This window comes from Dipodomys ordii, unplaced genomic scaffold, assembly GCF_000151885.1.
Source record: "Dipodomys ordii isolate 6190 unplaced genomic scaffold, Dord_2.0 Scaffold168, whole genome shotgun sequence".
Taxonomy (NCBI): Eukaryota; Metazoa; Chordata; class Mammalia; order Rodentia; family Heteromyidae; genus Dipodomys; species Dipodomys ordii.
The window spans coordinates 1,199,820-1,223,424 of NW_012267384.1; the positions used below are offsets into that span (position 1 = coordinate 1,199,820).

Below are 23,605 nucleotides of genomic sequence, written 5' to 3' on the forward strand. Positions count from 1 at the left end.
GACTTCAGGCATCAAGTAAACAGACACACAGAAATGTGTGTTAATATTGACCTTCTCTCGCTTGCCATATAAAGAATACAGATGCCTATTCTCAGTCAGTATCTAAAACTGTCACTTGTATGGCTGAGCAAACGTATTTTTAAAATGTGTGTAAGCTTACTTTCCAGCTATTGTTGAACAGATATCATTGATGACCTTCAGCTTCTGATATCCATTTCCAAAGGATGATGACTTCAATCTAAAAGCCTCAAAGACAACAGATAAAATAAGCACAATCCTAGAGTTCAAAGTAGCTAACCTTTTGTCTCCTTTCACTACGAAAATGAAGGTGATGGTTAGGATCCAGGCTAGCTAACCCTTCTAGGGGCTGTAAAGTTTTCTGAATTTACAATAAACCCCTCAAACATTCTTTGTTCTAGAAAAGTATCTGTTTCCTTAAAAAGGACAAAGGTAGTATTGTTGCATGCATTCTGTGATATAAAGTTTGATAAGTTATGTAGAGAAATCTTAGCCTTGATTTTAAGACATCTGTAACAATGCATGCTTTAAGAGAGAAAAGTAAAGAATTGGAGGATAAGAACATTTTAAAGGAGACAATGTACAAAAAATTTAAATGCTTTTTTATTTTCAGAATTATTTTTGTTTTGCCTTGAAAGATCAAAAGCAGAATACTGCCTATGTTAGGCACTGAATATTCACTAAGTTTTGAAATTCCTCCAGCTCTACACCATTAAAAAAATTAACATACCGAAAGACTAGTTTAAGGTGATAAACTTTTATCAATTGATCTTAAAATACATAATTACAAGCATATTTTCAATTCTTAGATGTGAGTGCTAAAGCTGTATTTCTGGTACTACTGAATTCTGTTCTATATTTCCATGTATAAAAGATCTCACAGTCCTGGGAAAACACTTTTTTAAAAAATGAAATACAACAAATAAGGTATGCTGCCGAGTCCTGGGGGAGAAGTTTCCCAGAGTCTTTGAATTTCCTCCTATCCTCCTTCTTTACAAGATTTCTAAGACCAAGTCCTTTTCTGCAGTCTCTCAAACAAGGTAAAAAAGAAAAATACCCCCTAGATATATTCCTTAGATTTTCTATTATGCTTCTCAAGCTCCCAGTAGCTTCTGAAGTAAACCTAAGATGAATTCTGCAGGGTTTTTTTTATTATTATGTTTTAATTTTAGTTCTTTTTTAGGTCTAAGATGAAATAGATGATCATAACTGCTGTGCTTGGAGATCCATTTTGTGGCACAATTTGCACATGACCTGTGCAAGGTCACGTCACAGAAAGGAGACTGACATGGAAAAAGGCTGAATCCAGCTTTTTAAACTCAAAGAACTTTATTGTAACTTATTTAAGCTTACAGTATTTAGCAAAATACGGCAAGAGAAATTTCTTTTTAAACAGTATATATGTATTTAATACCATATATTTCTTTCTTACTTTTTTTTTTTGTCGGTCGTGGGGCTTGAACTCTGGGCCTGGGCGCTGTCCCTCAGCTCCTCAGCTCAGGGTGAGCACTCTACCACTTGAGCCATAGCACCACTTCCGGGTTTTTTGGTGGTTTATTGGAGATAAGAGTCTCACAGACTTTCCTGCCCGGGCTGGCTTTGAACCGTGATACTCAGATCTCAGCCTCCTGATTAGCTAGGATTACAGGTGTGAGCCTCTGGCACCTGGCTATATTTCTTTATTTCATTATGGCTTTGATATATCAGTTGCTGTTCAACCATTCATTGTCATGTCATGAGCCTCAGGGCAGATGACAACAAGCCACACTAATCATCATCTTTGCCAGCGGGATCTGGGTTCAGGGGTGCCATACCTTATAATACCTCTAGGCTTTGCTCATGCTATTTTTGCTGTCAGTTGACTACATGTTGGCAAAAATACATTTGCCCTTCACTTAAAAACATTAACACCCCTGAATTACTTCCTCAATACCCTTCTATGTGCACTTATAGCACTTTGTACCAGTTCCTATTAGTTTGATAAGATCTATTGTAATTGTTTATTGCCTCTATCATTAGAATATGAGGGCTTGTCCATTATGTTTTCCTGGATTTAGGACCTTCTCTGAGCCAGGATTTGTTCCAAGCACTTAAAATCTGCATCACAACTTTTCATGGTAGATATTATTGCTACCTCTATTTTTTTTAACTTCTATTTTACAAATGAGGAACCTAAGACACAGAGAAGTTATTTTCTCAAAGACACTTAGCTAATAAGTGCCAGTCATTGAATTCACACAGAGTGATCTCAGAGTTCAGATGTTAAAAAGAGAGGTTTAGGCTTCTCTAATTTGTCCAATCTAATTTGTCCATTTTTTCTGATGCTTAAATTGAGAAGTACATACTTTTGTCTTAAATTGATTTTACATATACCTTTGTAAATATGTGTTTATTTGTACAGAAAAAAATTCAGTCTAGGAAGAACACTTTGCTAGCGCTGCCAGGTCAACATCTTAAACTTCCCCCAGGTTCCACATCTTTAGATAGCTACAAAATCTCACATTGTAATTGTTCTTAGAGATACTCCTCTGCATATAGAGTGATATGAAAATACTTTGGAATATAAGTTGTTATTAGTAGGAAAAATATGTAGGTTGTTCTTGGTAAACTGATGACACTAGGCAATTTTACTTTTGCAATTATTTAAAAAGAGGGTTTTTTTTTAAAGAAATGAGACACCCAAATCATTACAAATGAGATATATTTATTTTCCCTCCTTGTATTTAACTTTACATCCCAAGTTCCTTTAGGCTCAATGTCACTTATTTTATCTTTCAAATAACTGATTAATTATTTCATTTATGTATATTCTTAATTTTTCTCTTTATAGTAATTCTTGCTCATTATAGAGTTGAAAATTTCAAAGCCATTTTAATTAACCATATATTATAGATCTTTTCTACCTTAAAAAATCTCTTTCAAAACATTATTTTTAATGGCTAGATAATATTTTATTACAATAAGATACAGCATAATTTAACTACACGGTCCTAGTTTTAACCATTCCAGTTGATATCAACTATTTACTACTTTAAATAACATTCTAAAAACATTCATTCATGTGGTGTCTGTAATTGTGCAGAGAAAAAGAAGCTTCTTACAATGTTCAAGAGGAAGTGTACTCATTACCTCACTCATGTAACTGTAACCCTCTGTATAGTATCTTTACAATTAAAAAAAAAAGAAGCTTCTTAGAGCCTATTTTAGTGGTTGTGGGAAGCCTACAGGAATACGGGTTCTGAAATCCCTCCCAGAAGGTTCTGATATGATCTGAAGAATTGACTTGTCTCCTCAACCCCTGAATTAAGCAATTTGCTTCATTCTATCCCAATACCCCCTACCAAAAAATACTTTAAAGTATCTATTTTACACTGTCCCTATCGATGAAATTGCTTATTTTCAGCATAGTGATTGGACCATCTCTGGAATTGCACTTTGGGTATATCCTTCACCTACCTCACTCCACCCATATATGGCTAACACTACATCCCAGGAAAAAGTTTCCATCCTACATATCAGTATCACTAACCACCTACTCCAAGACAACACCCACCCAGCTTCCCATGCATACTTGTCCATCCTAGCCTCAAAGAAGCCCTCCAAGATGCCCTTATTGAAATCATCTCTGCCAGCCCCGTCTCCTAACAACCCCCTCTTTATTTTTCGTAGCATAACACAGTCTGGGGAGGCATGGATTATAAAAATCTGTCTCCTTTATTTTACCACAAACTCCATGGAAACAGACCTCCAGTCTAACTGTTTACCTCTAAATGTTTGGCACAATACTTAGCCCATAGCAATGACCAATGACGGAGCAGTGGTTAACAAATATGGGCTCTGGAACTGAGGGATACAAAGGCAATTCTGAGCTGTGTGCCCTTAGGCCAGCTGTTTAACCTTTCCGAGACACCATTCACTTCATTAAGATTATAATAGAACTATTTTATGTTTGTTGTAGGTAAATGAACAAATGGAGAAGGTGCAGTGCAGAAGTACTGTAGAATACCATCTGCCAAGTAGAATGTATCTAATATAACCCTTAAAGGTACTCAATATCTTTTCAATCAAATAAATAAAACACAAGTGAGAACGTAGTTGTGTCTTTTCCCATCATTCTTCCCTCAGTCCCCTTCTAAGTGAAAGCTTCAGTTCAGTCAACTTCTGCCTGTATCAGGCTCCTTAAAATAGCTCATCTGCCCAGAGTGGTCAGATGAACACACTCTCCACACTAAGTTATATTACTTGCACCTTTGATCCTTTCAACACATCATTTCCCAAAGTATTACTAATATGGCAAGCCACCTCTCCTCCTTCAAGTATGTCCTGAAATGTGACCTCCTCCATGGAGCCCTCTTTAAATAGAACTGAGCTCATCATCATTCTATCCTTGTTTCCAACAAATAAACTAAAGGTTTTCGTTGTTTGAGGTTTTGAAACCCGAGTTTTTCACTGGTTGTGTGGGACTCAGAATTCCAGGGCTAGTTTGGGGCTCTCCTCTGTCTGCATTGAAGAATTAAGAGTTTCAGAAGTAATATGTTTGTTTATCTTGCTCTGTGTACATTTAGCACAGTGCCAGTTCACACGGATGTGATTTAACTGATTTAATGATGATTTACTTACTTTGTCCATGTCAAGTATAGAGACTATGCAGTCTTAAATCTTTTTCCCCTATGTCAAAATTGGTTTCAGTGCTAAGTCTATTATGTGACTGGTTTTCCATGTTTTGTTTCACAAAGGAATAGAGAGAAATTAACAAAAAGGAGAGAAAAATAGGAAATGAATAAAATTTCCACATTGTGAATCCAAATATATCTTAAGAGTAACATTTTATATTAAAAGGGGCCTCATGTAAAGTTTAGGTGCATATGCTTAACAAGTTACTTTGTAAATCTAAAATGGATACCCAAAACATGTCAATACTCATTTTTAAAATACTTGTTGTATTCGGTGCATGCACCATTATGGAGGACTTACATTCAGAGCAAAAAGATTTGTAGCTAAGCATATGACCTTCTTCCCACTACAATGACCATCCCCTAATTAGGCAATGCATCTGATAGTCATTAACAGGAATGAGATAATGAATCACTTTCTCTCTTCTTTGTTAATTTGCTGTAACCAAGCGGCTAATGGATGTCAGAGCTGAGTGATTGCACTGATTATAGTGATTTATAGTTGCAACAAAACAATTTAAAACCATTCTGATTATTCATGTTAAAGATGCTTTATGTTTTGTTTACTAAATGTTTTATGCCCCCCTTCCTCCCCACCCCTAAAGTACAGTCACCCTTCTATCCTGCCACTTTGCACAAAAACAAACCTCATCCTGGAAAACTTGAAAGTTTTGTGTTTTTTCTTTAAAGCCAGTTCGTTTTGTTTATGTCGAGATAGATAGCTAGATAGATGGATGTATAAAGTTTACCCACTAGAAATGAAAAGCCTTAGGGGTGGAAAGAAAACTTCAGTGGTGCCTAGTTCAAAAGAAGACAGAAATAAGAGGAAATAAGGCAAACTTCAAGCTACTTACCTTGGGGCTTCCAGTCCCTTCCTCATCCTCCACAGACACATCAGTAGCCAGTATCTTGGCTTTGATGGTATCCAAGGCTCTGAGAATCCAGCTGTGTTGCCGTTTGATTTGCCTCTGCAGCTCTTTCCATTGACTTGCAATCATCTTCAGCATGTCCTTCAGTCCTTCTCCAAAAGGAAGAAAAAGTACAAGTTGTGGACCTGCCTGCATCTTTAGCCATTATCATTTTTTATTTTACAACTTAGGTGTTTATTTCAAATAAGATCCATGTTTTTAAAGGACCTTATCATCGACTGCCATATTAGCATTTGTCACTCTGAATAGACTGACAATTCTTGACACAAGACATATGGACATAAAACAGATATATGTAGATGCCTAGTTTGAACATTGACTTAGACTCCGTGTTGGTAATTGAAAAAGCACAGGTGGACAAATAATGATGTATAAAAAGAATTAACAGTATAGCTTCACATTCTAAATAAATGGTTCTGTGTGTTTCTTATAGAGATTTTATGATAAAAGGTGCATAGAAATTGGGAAAGATAGTTCTAAGAGAAATATGGTAAGTAGATCAGAATTGACACAGCATTCTTTACCATCAATATATCCAATTAATGCTGTTTTTTCAATTTATCTGTAGTAAATTCAATGGGCCATCCTGTGATTCATCTAACAGGTTTTTTTTATGGTCAGCATGACTATAACCAAAGAACAAAACTATTCTATATTTATAATCTGTATCTGATAAATATGTTAATACTAGACTACAAACTAGTTGAAGGCCAAAACTCTGCATGTAGATTCACAGGGAAATAATCAGATACCCCTAGACTGCTAGCTTTATATCTGTAGTGGTATCTATAAGTATCCTAATGCATATGCATTATAACTATAAGCAAAATTCTCATTCATTATCTTAATGTTCTTTCTAGAGCACTCACATCAAAAATCATGTCAATATGAAATTTTCAGGAATATGATTTCAATTGAAACTTAGGTGAACAGCAAGCCTAAAATAAAATGAACAGACCATTTGGAGGCAGTATTTCATCTTGTAAGTATCACAGCATTGTATGCAGTATATGAAACATTTATAAATCTTGAAGGTCAATCTGATAATGTAAATATTAATAATACATAAGGAAGTGAATATATGCAGTAATTTACAGCAATGCTTCTTCATTCTTAATAGTCTGGAGACATAAAGACTTGCAATATTTCAGGAGGATTTACCTGCTTTGTGGGATGCAATAAGCTCAAGAAGTTGGTGTCCTTCCTCCTCCACAGATTCCTTGAGAGCACAATGACTGTCTACATTCAACTTAAAACTCTGTATAGAAAAAAAACAAGCATCAAACTCTGACAAGTCAGTTGCAAATAAAACACCCATACAAAATTACTTGTTATTTTTTATCAAGAACCACACAACCCAATTTACCTAACAGACATACTAATTTTCAATACTAAAAACTATCGGCATTTGGGGTCTAGGCTCAAAATATTTCTGTTACATTACAGAGTGCATCTGTTTGGAAACAGCTGACAAATCTAGAAATTCATTATGTTTTTATGAAAAGTCACATCCTGTAGGCTATATCAACAATAGCAGTGTCCTATAAAACACATTGAATTTCTACCAGCACATATGAGTTCTTTTTTTCGGGTTTTAAGAATGTTATGATGGAACTATTTATGAAACCATAAAAAATTTGGCAGCAGAAAATATACTGGCCTTATGCATGCATGCATTCATTCATTCATACATACATACATGCATACATACATAAAATCAATTAATATAATAGGGCTTGATTCAGCAGTTTCTCAGATACCACATAAACCATGGAACATACATGTGAACTTAGGTGCTATCTTTTCAAGTTTTTACTTTTTAAAACTTTATTCCTTAAGATGTCATGCCTTATAAATAAATCAGAAGCATTTTCTATCATTATCATCAACCAAAAGACAAAAAAAACTGCTATCACAATTTAAATCTAATTCATAACAATTTATATCAGAAAGCCTTTCATCCCTAATGTCTTCTGTGGTATCAATCATTCCTTTCTTTCTGCTGCTCATACTTGTTTCTATTGTAGAATTCATCACTCTATCTGTTTCTTTATTTCTACTTTTGTCTACCAAATTGTAAGTAATTTGAATAGTTGTCAATATCACATATATCTCCAATTCATGTCACATAAAGGTGTTCAATAAAGTGTTGCAAACAGTGGATATCTGTTGAACTTGATCAATAACATTCGCTAAAGAGAAATATTTGCTTAAGTATTTTAAAAAGCACAGACGGTTTTCAAAAAAATCCATTTATAGTATGCTATAAGGCATTACAACCACAGCCAGTCCCTAAAGAGTAATCATACCAATCAAATGACTCACTGGTTAGTTTTCAGACTGATAATTCACTCCTTGACTCAACTAATTAGAACAAGGTGGTTTTTGAAATATTCTATGCCAAATTTTGGCTTTCTATGATAGAAAAAATAAACATGTTGGCCTGCAGGCACCAGTGGCTCATGATGATAATCCTAGTTGCTCAAGAGGCTGAGATCTGAGGATTGTAGTCCAAAGCCAGCCCAGGCAGCAAAGTTCATGAGACTTTTATCTCCAATTAACTACACACACACAAAAAGAAGAAAAAGCTGGAAATGGAGCTGTGGCTCATGTGATAGAGTGATAGCCATGAGCAAAACAGCTGAGGGGCAGTGCCTAGGACAGATATGCACACACACACACACACACACACACACACGAACACATGCTATATGTCTTGCTCTCATTAAATATTTATTTACAAATAGAGGCATACTGTACCATGCTTGTATTGAGAATATTTGACAGAAATTTAAAATGATATAATCCAAGTTAGAATACAATTTGGATTAAATAATCATGACTTATAAAATCAGATATTCATTAATTCATCCAGAAAGTATTATGGATCTGTTCTGTGCCAGGCAATAGAGATTTGGAGGGTATAAAGATGATTTCTGATAACAGAGGACAACTGCATATCTTATTAGGAGAAAGAAGTTCATGCTGAGTCTTATTGGATGATTAATGGTGAATCTGGACTCTTCATTTCTTCATGGATTAAAGTCTTTTTAGAATGAAGACAGAAACAGAATTTTTTTAAAGATCTGAAAATTAAGGAAGAATAACAGGCAGTATAAAGATAAAAATTTTAACAAAAAGAAAAAAGATTAAAATGGTGAATGTTCACCTAACTTTCTTTCATAAGACACAGTACTATTTCTGAGGAAAAAAACCCTTAAGTTCATAAGGAAACACAAACATACAAAAACCCACAAACAACCCTACACAAAAAAGGTAGCTAATATTTGATTTCATACTACACGAGAGAGTTACAGTAACAAAATCATCATGGTACCCACACAATAGCAGACATGTAAACTAACAGAATAAAACAGAAAACCTAGAAATAAATTCACACAGCCACAGTCATCTGATTCTTAACAAAGGTACCAAAAAGGTACCAAAAATGATACTGGGAAAAATGGATATCCACATGCAAAAGTCTAAAACTAGACTGCAATCTCTCATCCTGTACAAAAATCAAGTTAAAAATGGATCAAAAGCTTAATGTAAACCTGAATTTTTTAAACTTTTATTTTATTGTAAAGTGCTATACAGAGGTCTTAGTTACATGAGTAATGTACATTTCTTGCTGAACATTGTTACCCACTCAACTGTTGTTCTCCCACTATCCCTTCCTTCCTCCATGCCTCCCCACTCCACCCCACCCGCAAGTTATAAAGTTCATTTCTGACAGTGTCCTGTGAGTACCATTGTTGCAATGGTTCATCCTTTATACTTCTTTCATCATTTTGTTATTTCCCTTCCTTCCCCAAATCAGATGGAGGGTACCAGGATCAAAACAGAGATTGCCAGGGATAAACCAATGGAAAAAGAAAAATGAAATACAATAAAAAGAAAGAACTAGATACAGTACATTGGTAACATCAAGGCTGACAGCTGAAAAAAAAAGTCCTGTTGTTTCCATGTCTTAGAGTTCATTTCAATTAGCATCATTTTGTATGGTCATATGTACATAGCACTTGAGATATTATGATTCTGTGCTAGGACTATCCTAGACATATACTAATTATTACAAATGAGGGCAACCACAGAGCCTATGTTTCTTTGGGTCTGGCTTACTTCACTTAATATGATTTTTTCCATGTCATTCCATTTACTTACAAAAGGGGTGATGTCATTCTTTCTGATAGAAGCATAAAAATTATATATATATATATATATATATATATACATCACATTTTCTTGATCCATTCATCTATCTGAGTTGGTTCCATATCTTAACTATGGTAAATAATGCTGCAATGAACATAATTGTGCTGGTAGCTTTAGTGTGGCCTATCTTAAGATCATTTGGATAAATGCCCAGGAGTGGGATTGCTGGGGAGATCTATGTTTAGTCTTTTGAGGAACCTCCATACTGCCTTCCAAAGTGTAAGCCTGAAATTTTAAAGCTAGTAGAGGAAAACACTGAGGGAGAACTTCAAGACTTAGTAATTTGCAATGCTTTTCAACTAGGACTTTTAATAGCTTGGAAATAATAACAAGAATTGAAAAATGGAATTGCATCAAATTAAAAAAGGTTTATACAACAAATAATTACCAAAGTAAAAAGTCAGTCTACAGAATGAAGAAAGCCATGCAAGCTATTCAGCTGATATGGGATTAATATCTAGAATAAAGAGCTCAACAAATTAAATGCTAAAGAACAAGTAATTCATTCAATAAGTGTGAAAATAAATTGAACAACCATTTTCCAATGAAGAAGTATAGATGGCCAATAAATGAAATGAAAAAAATGTTCAATATCTTCAGCCAACAGGGAAATGCCAATTGAAACAACAGTAAGATTCCATCTCACCCCAATCAGAATGGCTATCATTGAGAAAACAAACAAGAAATACGGGCAAAGACGTGGGAAAAAGAATCTTCATACACTGTTGATGGCCATGTAAATTAGCCCAACCATAATGGCAATCACTAGAACTGCCAGGTGACCCAGCTATGTCACTCTTGGGTATATACTTAACAGAATAAGTCAGCATACAATAGAGATACCCGTAAACCCATTTATTATTTTTATTGTGAAAATACCGTCCAGAAGGGTTATAATTACATGGGCAAAATAATGAGTACATTTTCTTATCAAGCATTGTTGCCTCCTCCTTTGTTTCCCCTTCCCATCCCTCCCCATCTCCCACCCACCCTTCCCCCTTTCACCCTCCCCAAAGTTGTAAAGTTTGTTTTTCGACATAACAACTTGTACATTTCATTGTTGCAATGGGTCCACCCGTATCCCTATTTAGACAATTTGTTTTTGCCCTTCCCCTCCACAAATTATACCAACATAAAATACAGTGAAAGCAGGAGTTATACCATGGGGGAGGGACATACAAAGCAACAAAGAAATCATCTTATAAATATGTTAGAAACAATTGCATGAAAGAAAAAAAAACATTTGAATACTTATCTTGGGGTTCATTTCACCTAACATCAACTTGTCTGACCTTTTCTGCTTGACTCAGACATATATTAGTTCTTGCAAATAAGGGAAACCATGGGACCTATATTTCTTTGGGCCTGGCTTACTCCCATTTGTTAGGAAATGGAAAGACTTGTAAACCCATTTATTGTAGCACTATTCACAATATTCAAGTGACAAAATTAACCTAGGTACCCAGTAACAGATGAATGAAAAGAAAATATGGCGAATATACACACTGGAGTTTCACTCATCCAAAAGAAGAGTGAATTGTCAATTGCTGGGAAATGGATGGGATTGCAAATCATTATGTTAAACAACATAAGCCAGACTCAGAAGGACAAATATAGCATGTTTTCTCTTATATATGGAATCCAAGATATGAAAGCACAAGGTGGACTATTTGAGAAGAGGAATGGGATGAGAGGAAGGAGGAGACAAGAGAGGGAATAGGGGAGTGAGTAACCAAAGTTCATTATATACATTTATAATATACATTATTTTGTACAAGATTATTTTGTACAATAAATGTATGCTAATAATAAATCTATAGCAAAAAGAAATAGTAACATTTCAACCAAGTATGACAGAAAGTTATAGTATTAGATTGCCCTAAGCGTTGTTTACCCTTTCTTGCATTGTTCTTTCAGCCATGGGTATTTGAATGAATAAAATAAATGATGACAATAAATGGGAAAGCCAAATCTTCTGGTAAATCCAAATAATATTGAGTATTAGTATTTCATAGTCAAAACATGGCTGCATTTACCTTTGATCACTGCTACAGAAATTCTCAGTGCTGAAGCAATATCATGCAGAAAGAGGTAAATGTATGCTTCAGAAAGTAGGACCAGGAAAAAAAAAAAACACTCAATATGAATTCAAGAGCACCAAAATTTAGGAAGATACACATTCTAGAAATTTCTATAAGTCTGTAAATTTAGCCTACTGCACTTTTGATGCACTGTTTACTTACAACACAGTTGTGTTGAATGAATGGTGATCATGAGCTTTCAGAGAGGTGCATTATACCTGTATCTCAGATCAAAGAGGAACTAAGGACCTGTAGGTGGATAATTTGACATAATTGAAGTCAAGAGTATAGGATAGATGCAGCTAGAACTGGCTCTACTTCAAGATGACATAGAAGCAGTTTATTCAGAACTTACAAAAGAGATATTCATTACTAGGGAAAAGATAATCTGATAAGCTTAATACTGTATAAAAGAACCATTAATACAACTATTACCCAAGTGACATAATATTACTGGATTTTCCAGTTCACCCATTAACTATTAATATCAAGTACAGACTGAGAAGGCAGTCAAGCGGGTATATTAATAAATTGTCAATGAATTTTTGGGGGGGTCCGGTCGTGGGGCCTGAACTCTGGGCCTGGGCGCTGTCCCTCAGCTCTTCAGCTCAAGGCTAGCGCTCTACCACTTGAGCCACAGCGCCACTTCCGGCTTTTTTCTTTTTGCTTATGTGGTGCTGAGGAATCGAACCCAGGGTCTCAGGCATGCAGGGCAAGTGCTCTACCACTGAGCCACCTTCCCAGTCCTGTCAATGAAATTTTTGACTGCTAAAGGATTCTGTAATAAGTTCTTGTTTTGCCCACACCTCTTCATAGAAAAGCATAGATGAAAGGATTTGATTTTTTTTCTTTCCTATCATTAAACTGGATGTGTAAGCACATTTCTATTCTTGTGCTCCTAACATAGTTCCTTAGTAATGCCTTATGGTATATATAGTATCTCTGAAATATCTATACCACTCCTTGAAAATGTGGGCATTCTATGGAGACTATTTATGGGAAGAACATGGTCACAAGCAGGTACGATGATCCTAAAGTCACTGATTATGTGAAATTCCATAAATATGTGTAACCTGGGTACTAGGGGACACAAAAATCATTTTAATGTCTTTAAAGCAGTATATAAGTGAATGACTAGAATAAAATAACTAAGGAAATGAAATAAGTTAATAGTTGAAACAAATACTAGATAATGAAAAAGATGCCACATCAGAAGTTATTCTATGCACTTTAAGTATGGATAATGCCCGAAGTTTCATTACTACAGCTTCTGGCATGACTAGCTTGGATACCTCTGTATATATCACTTCTTAGAAGGATCTACCTTCAGCTATGACACTGATCTTACTTTGATGATGATAAGACCTTACAAAGCAGATAACACATCTAATCCTATCCATTCATATTTCTGAATATTCCATTGGGTGGGAAGTATGAACATGAAATGACACCAAGCAAAAGTATGAACTGATGAAAACAAGTCAACAACAGAGCCGAGAACATGAGGGGAATCACAAGAATAGATACGGATCTCCTGGTACAGACAATGGTGGGAATACACACATTCAAAGGCTAAAAATACCTTGTGGTTCTGACTTAGCCATGTTCTATCCCCATCATGGGCACAGACTTTCAAACAGCCAATGGAATGAGTCCACTGAGATCCAAGAGTCTTGCAATATTTGCAAAGTATCAGAGAAGCCAAAAATATTCTTCTCATTATTTCCTTTCCCTTTCCTCTTCTTCTTCCCCTTTCCTTTTCTTTCCTTCCTTTTATACAGGGTCTTCCTACATAGACAGACTAGACTAGAATTCATGATCTTCCTACCACAGCATCCCAAGTGCAGTGGATAAAGGCAGGTGCTACCATGACTTTCTCTAATTTTATTTTCTAAGGCATAAGCTCATACAATAAGTATTTATTGAGAAGTTTCTACAAGTCATGTGTTTTGTGTGTATATTTATTCATACTACATTCATACACATATATAATATATTATATATTACATATAATATAATATTATATACTCTTGGTTTTCCAATGGTGAAGTTAGAATTGAAGAATAACATAAAGTATAGTGGTGGTATCTTAAATAAAACTGACAATAGCATACCTTGTCCAGTGAGATTCAAGTTGATCTGCTTCAAGTATTATGCCAGCCAAGCAAATAAGAGCTTTGGGCTACATTCCACATAAGCATGCTAGATAGGTGCTATGTAAACACATGCTGAAATCTAGAATCAGCAGAGCATGCCAGAAAGCTATGAAAAATGAATTGGTTTATACACAGGTCTGGACCCACTCTGTAGCATGTACCATGTTTCATGCTTCAGCATGAAGCAAGAAAACACTAGTTGCTGCATGCAGCCGAGACAAGTCACAAGGAGGAGAGACAACAGTTGGGGCTACATAATACTTGACCTCAAGAACTGCAGCACCTTGGAAGAATATGCCAATGACATGAGAAAGTGACTGGTTCAGATCTGTGATCTAGAAAGATATTTTTGGCTGTTTTATACAGACTTGATTTTTAAAGGGCAGGCTGGAGACAGGAGGCTGTTTAGGAGGTTGCTGTGGTAATATAGACCAGATGTTTCTGCATGCTCATATTTTTTTTAATTAAAAAAAGATATGGATTTTTTTCTAAATGAATGGAAGAAAGAAAAATGGAGAAAATCCTTCTGTCTTTTTAAGTTTTTCTCAGTGCGTGAGAGCAGCATGTGCCAGAATTTAGTTCTTTGGCTGTTCTGATGATAAATACCAGAGGTTATTAGTCAGGAGTCTCCAAATGTGAAAGACATATTGAACTGATGAACTTTTACTCCCACTGTCATTTTAAAGAGATGGTATATATGCTGATGAATTAGACACTTGATGACACCTTTTCTTCATACAAAAGATTTTCACTACCCTAAGAAAATGAAAGTGTGCCTTTGTACAAGGGCAGGAAGAAGAATGTGTGTTCAGTCAGAAAAGCCAAGGCTTAAAAAGTCACCTGCTATCTGCCTCGGGCCATCTCTGCCCTGCCTCCACTATGAGCTGTGCAGCATCATTCTACATTCTCAAAAGGGCTCCAGGTGGGGAGAAAGCTGTGAGTACCTGTGCAGAGACCAGCAATTTTTTTCTCCACTCCGCCATGTCATCCACAGAGGATGGTTAGATGCACTGGTCCTCAAAATATAAAATACACCTTCAAAATGTTAATGACACCAAGAATTGAAAGGTTTTATGAGTAGACATCTCTTTAAGAACCACCTGAAAGCTTAATAAGACATTATATAGCCGTTAAAAAGAAGACCAGGCAATCACATGGCAAATACAGGACACATACTACAAGCAAAAAAAAAAAAAAAGAGATTCAAAATTATATGGGACTGATAGAGTCACTTAAGTGGCAAAGTGTTTGCCTAGCAAGCACACGGCCCTGATTTCAGCCCCTAGTACTAATTAATTAGTTCTTTAAGCCAGAAGTAGGGCTCAAAGAGTAGAACGCCAGCTGGCCAGGTGTGAGCCCCTGAGTTTAAACCTCAGTACTAGTCCCTCACTTGCCTCTTCACCCCTAAAAGAAGGTCTCAGAACATAGAAAGAATGGACTGCAAAAAATGCACAGAATGTTAGCATCACTTGTAGGGTAGGACTAAGCATTATGCAGTGAGATCTAAGTGTTTTAATGTTCTGAAACATAAAATGGAAATAATATCATCTAACTTCTAGGTTGTAAAGAATTACGATGATGAATGTAAAGTACTACGGTGGATGGTAATGAAAATAAAATTCATAATGCATTATTTTTAGTTTATTTCCTCTATTTTCCAAATGTGTTACTATAGACTATACTTTATTTCCAGACATATGTCCCTATTGCTACGGCTAGCTGAATTCCCAAAGGATCAACACCAGGTCTCACTTGCTTTTGTGTCATTATGCAACACATGTCTGCCCACAGAGACTATCCAAATGATAAATACTGCTGCATGAGACTTGGAAGAGAGCAGGCCCATGTGGTAATCCCCACCTACTATGCTGTGTTAAAATTACAGACAGATGGATCTGCTTCCCATACTTGAATTTCTTGAGGAACTTGAAAATGGAACCATGTCTTCATTCATTTTGTATCTTGAGCCAAAGGGTCCTCTTTTCCTTTTCCTCCAGTGTGTGCCCACAGAGGAGTCATTTAAGCCCTCTGGGCTTCTTCTCCCTTATCTATAATCCAGACAACTTGGAGTCAATATTTTTCAAACCATGGATACTTTGATTTCTATCTTCTTTAATCTAGACAGTTTACAAAAAGCAGCTTGGGAGAAATTTTATTTATTTTAAATGAGAGAATTTTCAAAGAGGGAAGAATCCCAAAGACCATCTAACCACTCATTACCCCAGGGCACTCTTTGTCCCTCAACTGCCCTTCTGTTTTTAAGCATCTCCAGGGAAGTTGCTAATTTTTCATCCTTAATCCACAACATGTATTGCCAGGAATTTAAGAGCTCCATGAAGGGTACCGTGAGTTTCTTTCTTTGAATTCTTTTGCCAAATCATTTCCCCTGCATATTTGTTGGAAATCAGAAGTATTGTGAGAATATGCCAACAAAATCCATTATGTCCAATCAATCGCCAAGCCTTGCCAATGAATTTTTCCATCCTCACCTCCTTGTGCTAACATTTGCCTTAGATCCATGCCCTCATATCCATCCCTTATTGGGTTAACTACGACAGCCTCAAGTCATGCCCCCCCTCAACCCTACACTTACCCCTTATTTGTTATACATCTTTAAAGACGTAGATACTGTCTAACTCTTGGATAAGCATATGAACATGATAAACAGAGTTTCTGCCCTCCGAAATCACAGTCCAGTGAAAGGGAGTGTGTGTGTGCAGAACAAACATTGAATTGTAGTTGTGAGAAGCAAGGGCCCTGGAGGACAGCATAGCTCCACCATTGCTCACTACGCAACTCTGGACAACCTCCTTGTACTTAGTTTCTTGATTTATAAAAAAAAGGAAATAACAGTGCCTCTTTCATGGAGTTGTTACAGGATAAAATGCCTTGACACTTGTAGAACATAGCCTGGCACAACATAATAGCACAATACAAAACAACTCTGACAAAGACTCTTCTTAAGCCCCTACAGTGGCTTGCCCAAGTCTATGGAATAAAATCCAGGCCCCTAGCAGACTGCAGGGCCCTCTGAGATCCTGCCCAAGTCAGTTTTACAGGCCTCATACCTGCCTTGAAATGTGCCTGAACTGTTTAACGTTTCTCATCATACCAGCTTGCTTATTCCTCCAAGATTCTGCCTTTGTCTGCACCTCTCCTTGGCAAGGCTTTCCCTGGCAAAGCCCTGCCTTTCCTTTAAAATTCATCTCAGGTGCAGCCTTCTCTAATAAGTGTCCCTGATTTACGCTGCCAAGTTTCCCTCCTTCAATATCCTTAGTAGAACCTACCCCTACAGAGCTCAAACCTCTGCTTACTCTGTTCTGGTGAAATTATGGACAGATATAGCTCTACTTCAGTTCCTTGACAACAGAAGTGCACTTTCACTTATTTTTGCAAGCTCCGTGCATGGGACAGTGCCTAGAATACTGCACACAATGAACAGAGGAGAAATGCGTCAAGATTTGTACCAAAAACCTGCCATGTATTTTCAAACAGCCTGTATCATTTGGGGATACAGTAGTGCAATCATTCTTCACTTAGAAGTGGTTGATAAATGTCCCCAAATTTTACTCAGTGAACACCATGTAAATGAGCTGTCATGTTCTTTCGCTTACAAAATTACTTGCCAATTACACTTAGATGATCCCAGCGTAATTGCCATGTAAACTGTATCCTGGCATAAGTATCCCAAATCATCAATTTAACTTTACTCTCTCATCATATGGTACTTACCATATAATTAAATAAATGGTCAACCACTACCACAATTGTATATATTTCCCAACAAAGTAAAGTGGCTATTGCCATTGATTTATCAGTTATGACAATCTGTAACCTCCAGGTAAAATACCAGAAGCTTAAAAACAAACAAACAAGCTTTGTTCATTTAAGAAAGAAGCTCCAGGATAAGCAATACAAAATTTTTGTTTCATTAAAAAATAGAAGAAGGGAAGGGAAGGGGATCAACAAAATGCTGAGTCAAAGGACCAAGGGCAAACCAATGCAACGGTGATACCCACAAGACAGTATGTTGGAAATGAACTGTACAAATTGGAGGGGGAATTGGGAGGCGGGAAAATGGGAGAAAAATGAGGGAGAGGGTAACAAGTTCAATAACAATGTCCTCACAACATTATGTATGTAACTGCAACACCTCTGTACATCACCTTGACAATTTATTTATTTTTATTGTGAAAATATTGTACAGAGGGGTTACAATGACATGGGCAAGATAATGAGTACATTTCTTATCAAGCATTGTAGCCTCCTCCTTTGTTTCCCCTTCCCATCCATTCCCAGCCTCCCCTCTTTCCCTGCCCCCCCCCAAAGTTGTAAAGTTCGTTTTTCGACATAACGACTTGTACATCTCATTGTTGCAATGGGTCCATTTCCCCTTCCCCTCCACAAATTATACCGACATCAAATACAGTGAAAGCAGGGGTTATACTGTGGGGGAGGGACATACAAACAACAAAGAAATAATCTTATAAATGTGTTAGAAACAATCTCATGAAAGAAAAAAAATTTGAACACATATCTTAGGGTTCATTTCCCTAACATCACCTTATCTGACCTTTTCTGCTTGACTCAGACATATACTACATATTGCAAATATGGGAAACCATGGGACCTATGTTTCTTTGGGGGCTTACTTCACTTAATATAATTTTTTCTAAGTCAAGACTTGGACAATTTATTTTTAAAAAAACACAAAAGAATTGCAGGAAACTAAGATATGAAGACAAAAATCATCATTGTTCTTAAGGATTCCGCCTTTTAGAAACTTCAGCTCATAAAAACAATTCCAAGCATTTGAAAGTAAATTTAGCTCTTCCAGAAATTTAAAATTTATTTTAAACATTTGCCCTTTTTGTTGTAAAAGGTAGCTATGTCTTCCTGAGGTTGGCCTTCTTTTATGACACACTGGCTAATATCCAAATTAGATGGGAGGGATAGACCCTGAATGCTGACAGTGGCTCTGAGGAATAGTATTACTGTTTGCTTCTCTGGATGCTACCTCCACACCTGACACAGCTAATCACTTCCACTTCTCAGCATGGCCACATTAGGCCAAATGGATTCTCAGATGGAGGTTCTGTCTAAAGGGACCATTTGACTTCCAAAACATACTGTTCAGAGGCCCCGATTGAAAAGGAGGTCAATGCTGGCCCAAATATCTCTTTACCCCCTGAGGTGGAATAATTGATGTGCAGCAGCCCTTACAGATGTGGAGTCACCAGGGTGATGGATGGATATAAGTATATTATTCACACATACATCTGCTAATATACAGGTCCCGGTGCAAACACCAAGATTTAAGAATATTATGTGGATTTAGGACAATCCCTCAAGGACTCCAGTTCCATTAAAAAATTGTTTGGCAGCCTGGGGCAGATCTATTCCAACTCCCACATGCTTTATGCATTTGAGAGGGAGAACCTAACCACTTTAAAAATAAATTTAATAAATTTTGCAATGTCAAGTCATTAATATCCTGTCTAGTCACACAGTCTTCATATTTCAAAAGAGGAACATTAAGCTGTGAATTTTTTTAACCTTTTTAATATCTGAGTCAACATTTTAATTTCTCTTGTGTTTTTTGCCAAATAGAATGGATTATCTCGCTCAAAACAAGTGAAACTGCTGCTATTTTTCACTCTATAAATGTCTTATTAAAAATATACCTAGAAAGCCTGGCAATCAGTGTTTGCTTTAGTTTATAAATAGTAGAAAAAAATCATTAAACTTACAAACATTCCCAGGCATTGTCTTATGACTTACAACATTAGTTATAAATTTATTGCCTATAGTGGCTATAATGTTGCTAAATATTCATTCATTTATTTAGTGAGTATTTTTAGTGTCTCTTATGTATGCACAAGAGAAGAGCTGTCCTTCAATAGGGAAAGCCACAAGAGAAAAGTTTAGGGGTAGGTATATACAATTTTAACTACTCTAAAATACCTGAGCCTCTCACACCATATGTTTTCAGACATCCAAGGAAGATGCACACAACTCACAAGATGGAAAAAGTATACTTATATATAGCATGTTCATTTGAACTTTACCACAACCCTATAGGTAGGACAGACATTTTCTGGCTAATACAAAGATCTGAAACTTTTATTATTCATACTTGGTAAGTTATTTCAGGATTTTAAAATCCCATGTAAAATAATACATAAGTAGAATCTGTATTGGGGATAATAAACATCGGTGGTTTTGCCCCAGCTCTGTGAATCTTTTGTCAGTATACATCCTAAACAGAAAGTGCTTAATAAAGTCAGCATTTCCATGACATTCCGTGACTTTAGAAGTGTCTAGATACAAATATATTTCATAACAATGAAAATTGCTGGGTATGATAGGCCAGGAGTTCTTCAACTGAGTGATACAGAAAGTAAACTTCCCAGGTGTTTACACAGTACAGGAATTCTTGTGTGTGGGGTGTGTGTGTGTGTGTGTGTGTGAGTGTGTGTGTGTGCATGCTGGTCCTGGGCCTTAAACTCACCAGCTGGGCACTGTCCCTGCGCTTCATATGCTAGAGGCTAGCAATTTACCACTTGAAATACAGCTCTACTTCCAATTTTTTATTATGAATAAGTTTTTTTTATTGTGAAAATACCATACAGAGGGGTTACAATTACATGAGCAAGGTAATGAGTACATTTCTTATCAAGCATTGTTGCCTCCTCCTTTGTTTCCCTTTCCCATCTCTGCCCTACCATCTCTTCCACCACCACCCCCACCCTCCTCTCCCCCACCAAAGTTGTAAAGTTCACCTCGACATAACATCTTGTACATCTCATTGTTGCAATGGGTCCACATGTATTTCTATTGAAACAATTTGTTTTTTCCCTTCTCCTCCTCAATTTATACCAACATCCAAATTTTTGATAGTTTAGTGGCAATATGAGTCTCACAGACTTTCCTGCCCAGGCTGGCTTTGAGCCACACTCCTCCTGCGTAACTATGATTACAGGCATGAGGCACTGGCACCAGGTTCAGTTATCTTTTCTAACTGAACAGAGACAACAACAATATTTGCCTCCTATCTGCACAGAATTAATTACATCTGAGCAAAGGAACATGGTTCAGGACTTTAGAATGTCTAAAATCAACCTCCTACTATTACTGCCCCTATAAACATACAACCACTACAATCTACCTCAAAATGACACGTGTTATAAATTCTTAAGAGACCCTTCATCCCCATCCACCAAAACAAATAACTCAAGACAGTAAGCTGAGTGTTTCAAATTCCCCTAAAGAGAAGTAATGTTGTTGTTTTCTACTAAACCTTCAGTTTCTCACCTTAAACTAATGGGAATCAAGGGGGACAAGCAAATGGAACTTCATAGTTCCTGCAAGGCCAGCAGCCCTGCTCAAAGAGGTTGAGGGACATGGTAGACAGGTGAGCCAAACACATAGCTCTAGCTTTTGACTAACCAGCTGCTTCCCATTGTCTGAGCAGCACAACTCTATGAGCTGCTGGACCTATAAAGCTCAACTTGCTCAGTTACTCATATCTGCCTATCATCTTAGCAGAGAAAGATAAGCCAGAGAGGTGAGCAGCAGGAAAGGGGGGACAATTCTATTATCTCTTCTTTTTCATCTTTAATCTGAGTTACTTACTCTATATTTTTATTGTTTCGGTAAAGGTGATATACAAAGGGGTTACAGTTAACTAAATCAGGTAATGAGTACATTTCTTTTTAAGCACTGTTACCTCTTCCCTTGCTCTCTCCCAATTTTCCCTCTTGTCCTTACCCACAAGTTATGTAGTTCATTTTCAATATAGTGTCTAGTGAATATCACTGCTGCGAAAGCAGGGGTTATACTGTGGGGGAGGGACATACAAAGCAACATAGAAATCATCTTATAAATATGTTAGAAACAATTGCATGAAAGAAAAAAAAACATTTGAATACTTATCTTGGGGTTCATTTCTCTAACATCAACTTATCTGACCTTTTCTGCTTGACTCAGACATACATTGGTTATTGCAAATAAGGGAAACCATGGGACCTATGTTTCTTTGGGCCTGGCTTACTTCACTTAATATAATTTTTCCCCTGCTTTCACTGTATTAGATGTTAGGGAGGGGAAGGGAAAAAACAAATCATTTAAATAGGGATACAGGTGGACCCATTGCAACAATGAGATGTACAAGTTGTTATGTCGAAAAACAAACTTTACAACTTTGGTGGGGGGCGGAGTGGGGAGGATTGGGTGGAGGGGTGGGGGGAGGCTGGGAAGGGATGGGAAGGGGAAACAAAGGAGGAGGCTACGATGCTTGATAAGAAATGTACTCATTATCTTGCCCATGTCATTGTAACCCCTCTGTACAGTATTTTCACAATAAAAAAAATCAAGAAAATGGCAGGAAACATGACAAATCTCTCTATAATAACCCTAAACATTAATGGACTCAATTCTCCAATCAAAAGAATAGCAGATTGGATTAAAAAGAAGATTCATCCAATGTTTGCATTCTGTTTTGGGTTATTTTTGAATTGATTAAAACTTCCACTAATTATATGTCTTTTAATATATTGCCTGTATGTCCATTTATTGAATAAATAAAAGATATTAATTTCTGATCTTAGATAAAAGAATTCAGATACAGACATTTGTACAAAATAACATACCTTTAAATATAAAGAACCATCAAGAATGTCATAAAGGCTGTCAAACTAACTTGTAATTAGAAAACAGCCCTACTGCAAAAAAAAAAAAAGCACAATCCCAAGCATCTTCCTTTCCTCCACCACCCCACAAAAAAAAGTAAATTATTTTGAAAAAAAATGGCTCAATCCAAGAAGACAAATAGTGAAGGACATTATTTTAAGTATAAACAATGCTCGACCACGTATTATATTCTCCCTCTTCAAGAAATAAGCAAAACAAGATCACCTATGAATGTATAGGTACATCATCATAAAAGGTACTCTTTGCCAAAGTGTTAAGCAATTTGCATCAGATGTCTTAACAGACGAGATTATACAGCTGAAATTGGTGAGATGCAAATTAGACAAAGCGTATGGGACGCAAATGAACCTGGATCAAATCTGTGTATAGCTCTGCTAGATAGCACAACAGACTGCCTGATACCAAGCACATGCCTTCCTTTCCAGGCTCATCTCTCACTTTCTTCTGAATTACATCTCATCCTCGCCAATATTAATTTGTTGTACATATTCCTATGTCTTTTTCTGACAAATACTGTTTCCTCAACCATAACAGAAACCTGACAAGTCTCAGGATTCCTAACTTGTCATATGAACCCCAGTTCTCGCTCAATCCCCATGACTGACAAACAAACAAACAACAACCAAAAAACAAAAGCCTCAGTTCTCTTCTGTCTTGGGAGATCTTAGCTTTCTGCCTCCTATATTGCTTCTATGTGTAGATTTAAGAATATAAACAGAGAGACACTATGTTGGAAATGAACTTTACAACTTCAAGGTGGGGGGGGGGGGGGGGGAGGGGTGGGGAGGGGAATAATGGGATAAAAATAAAGGAGGGGG

The 23,605-nt window shown here is 36.6% G+C and overlaps 1 protein-coding gene across 1 annotated transcript in view; it reads right to left on the reverse strand.

Annotated features, from left to right (window-relative positions):
* Akap6 (A kinase (PRKA) anchor protein 6) overlaps window positions 1-23,605 on the reverse strand; it is a 465,374-nt gene that overhangs the window by 211,531 nt on the left and 230,238 nt on the right. The window contains exons 6-7 of the mRNA XM_013033451.1: window positions 6,782-6,878; window positions 5,546-5,709 (exon numbers count right to left, since the gene is read on the reverse strand). Coding sequence (XP_012888905.1) covers window positions 5,546-5,709; window positions 6,782-6,878 — 261 coding nt within the window. The remainder of the gene's footprint in view (window positions 1-5,545; window positions 5,710-6,781; window positions 6,879-23,605) is intronic.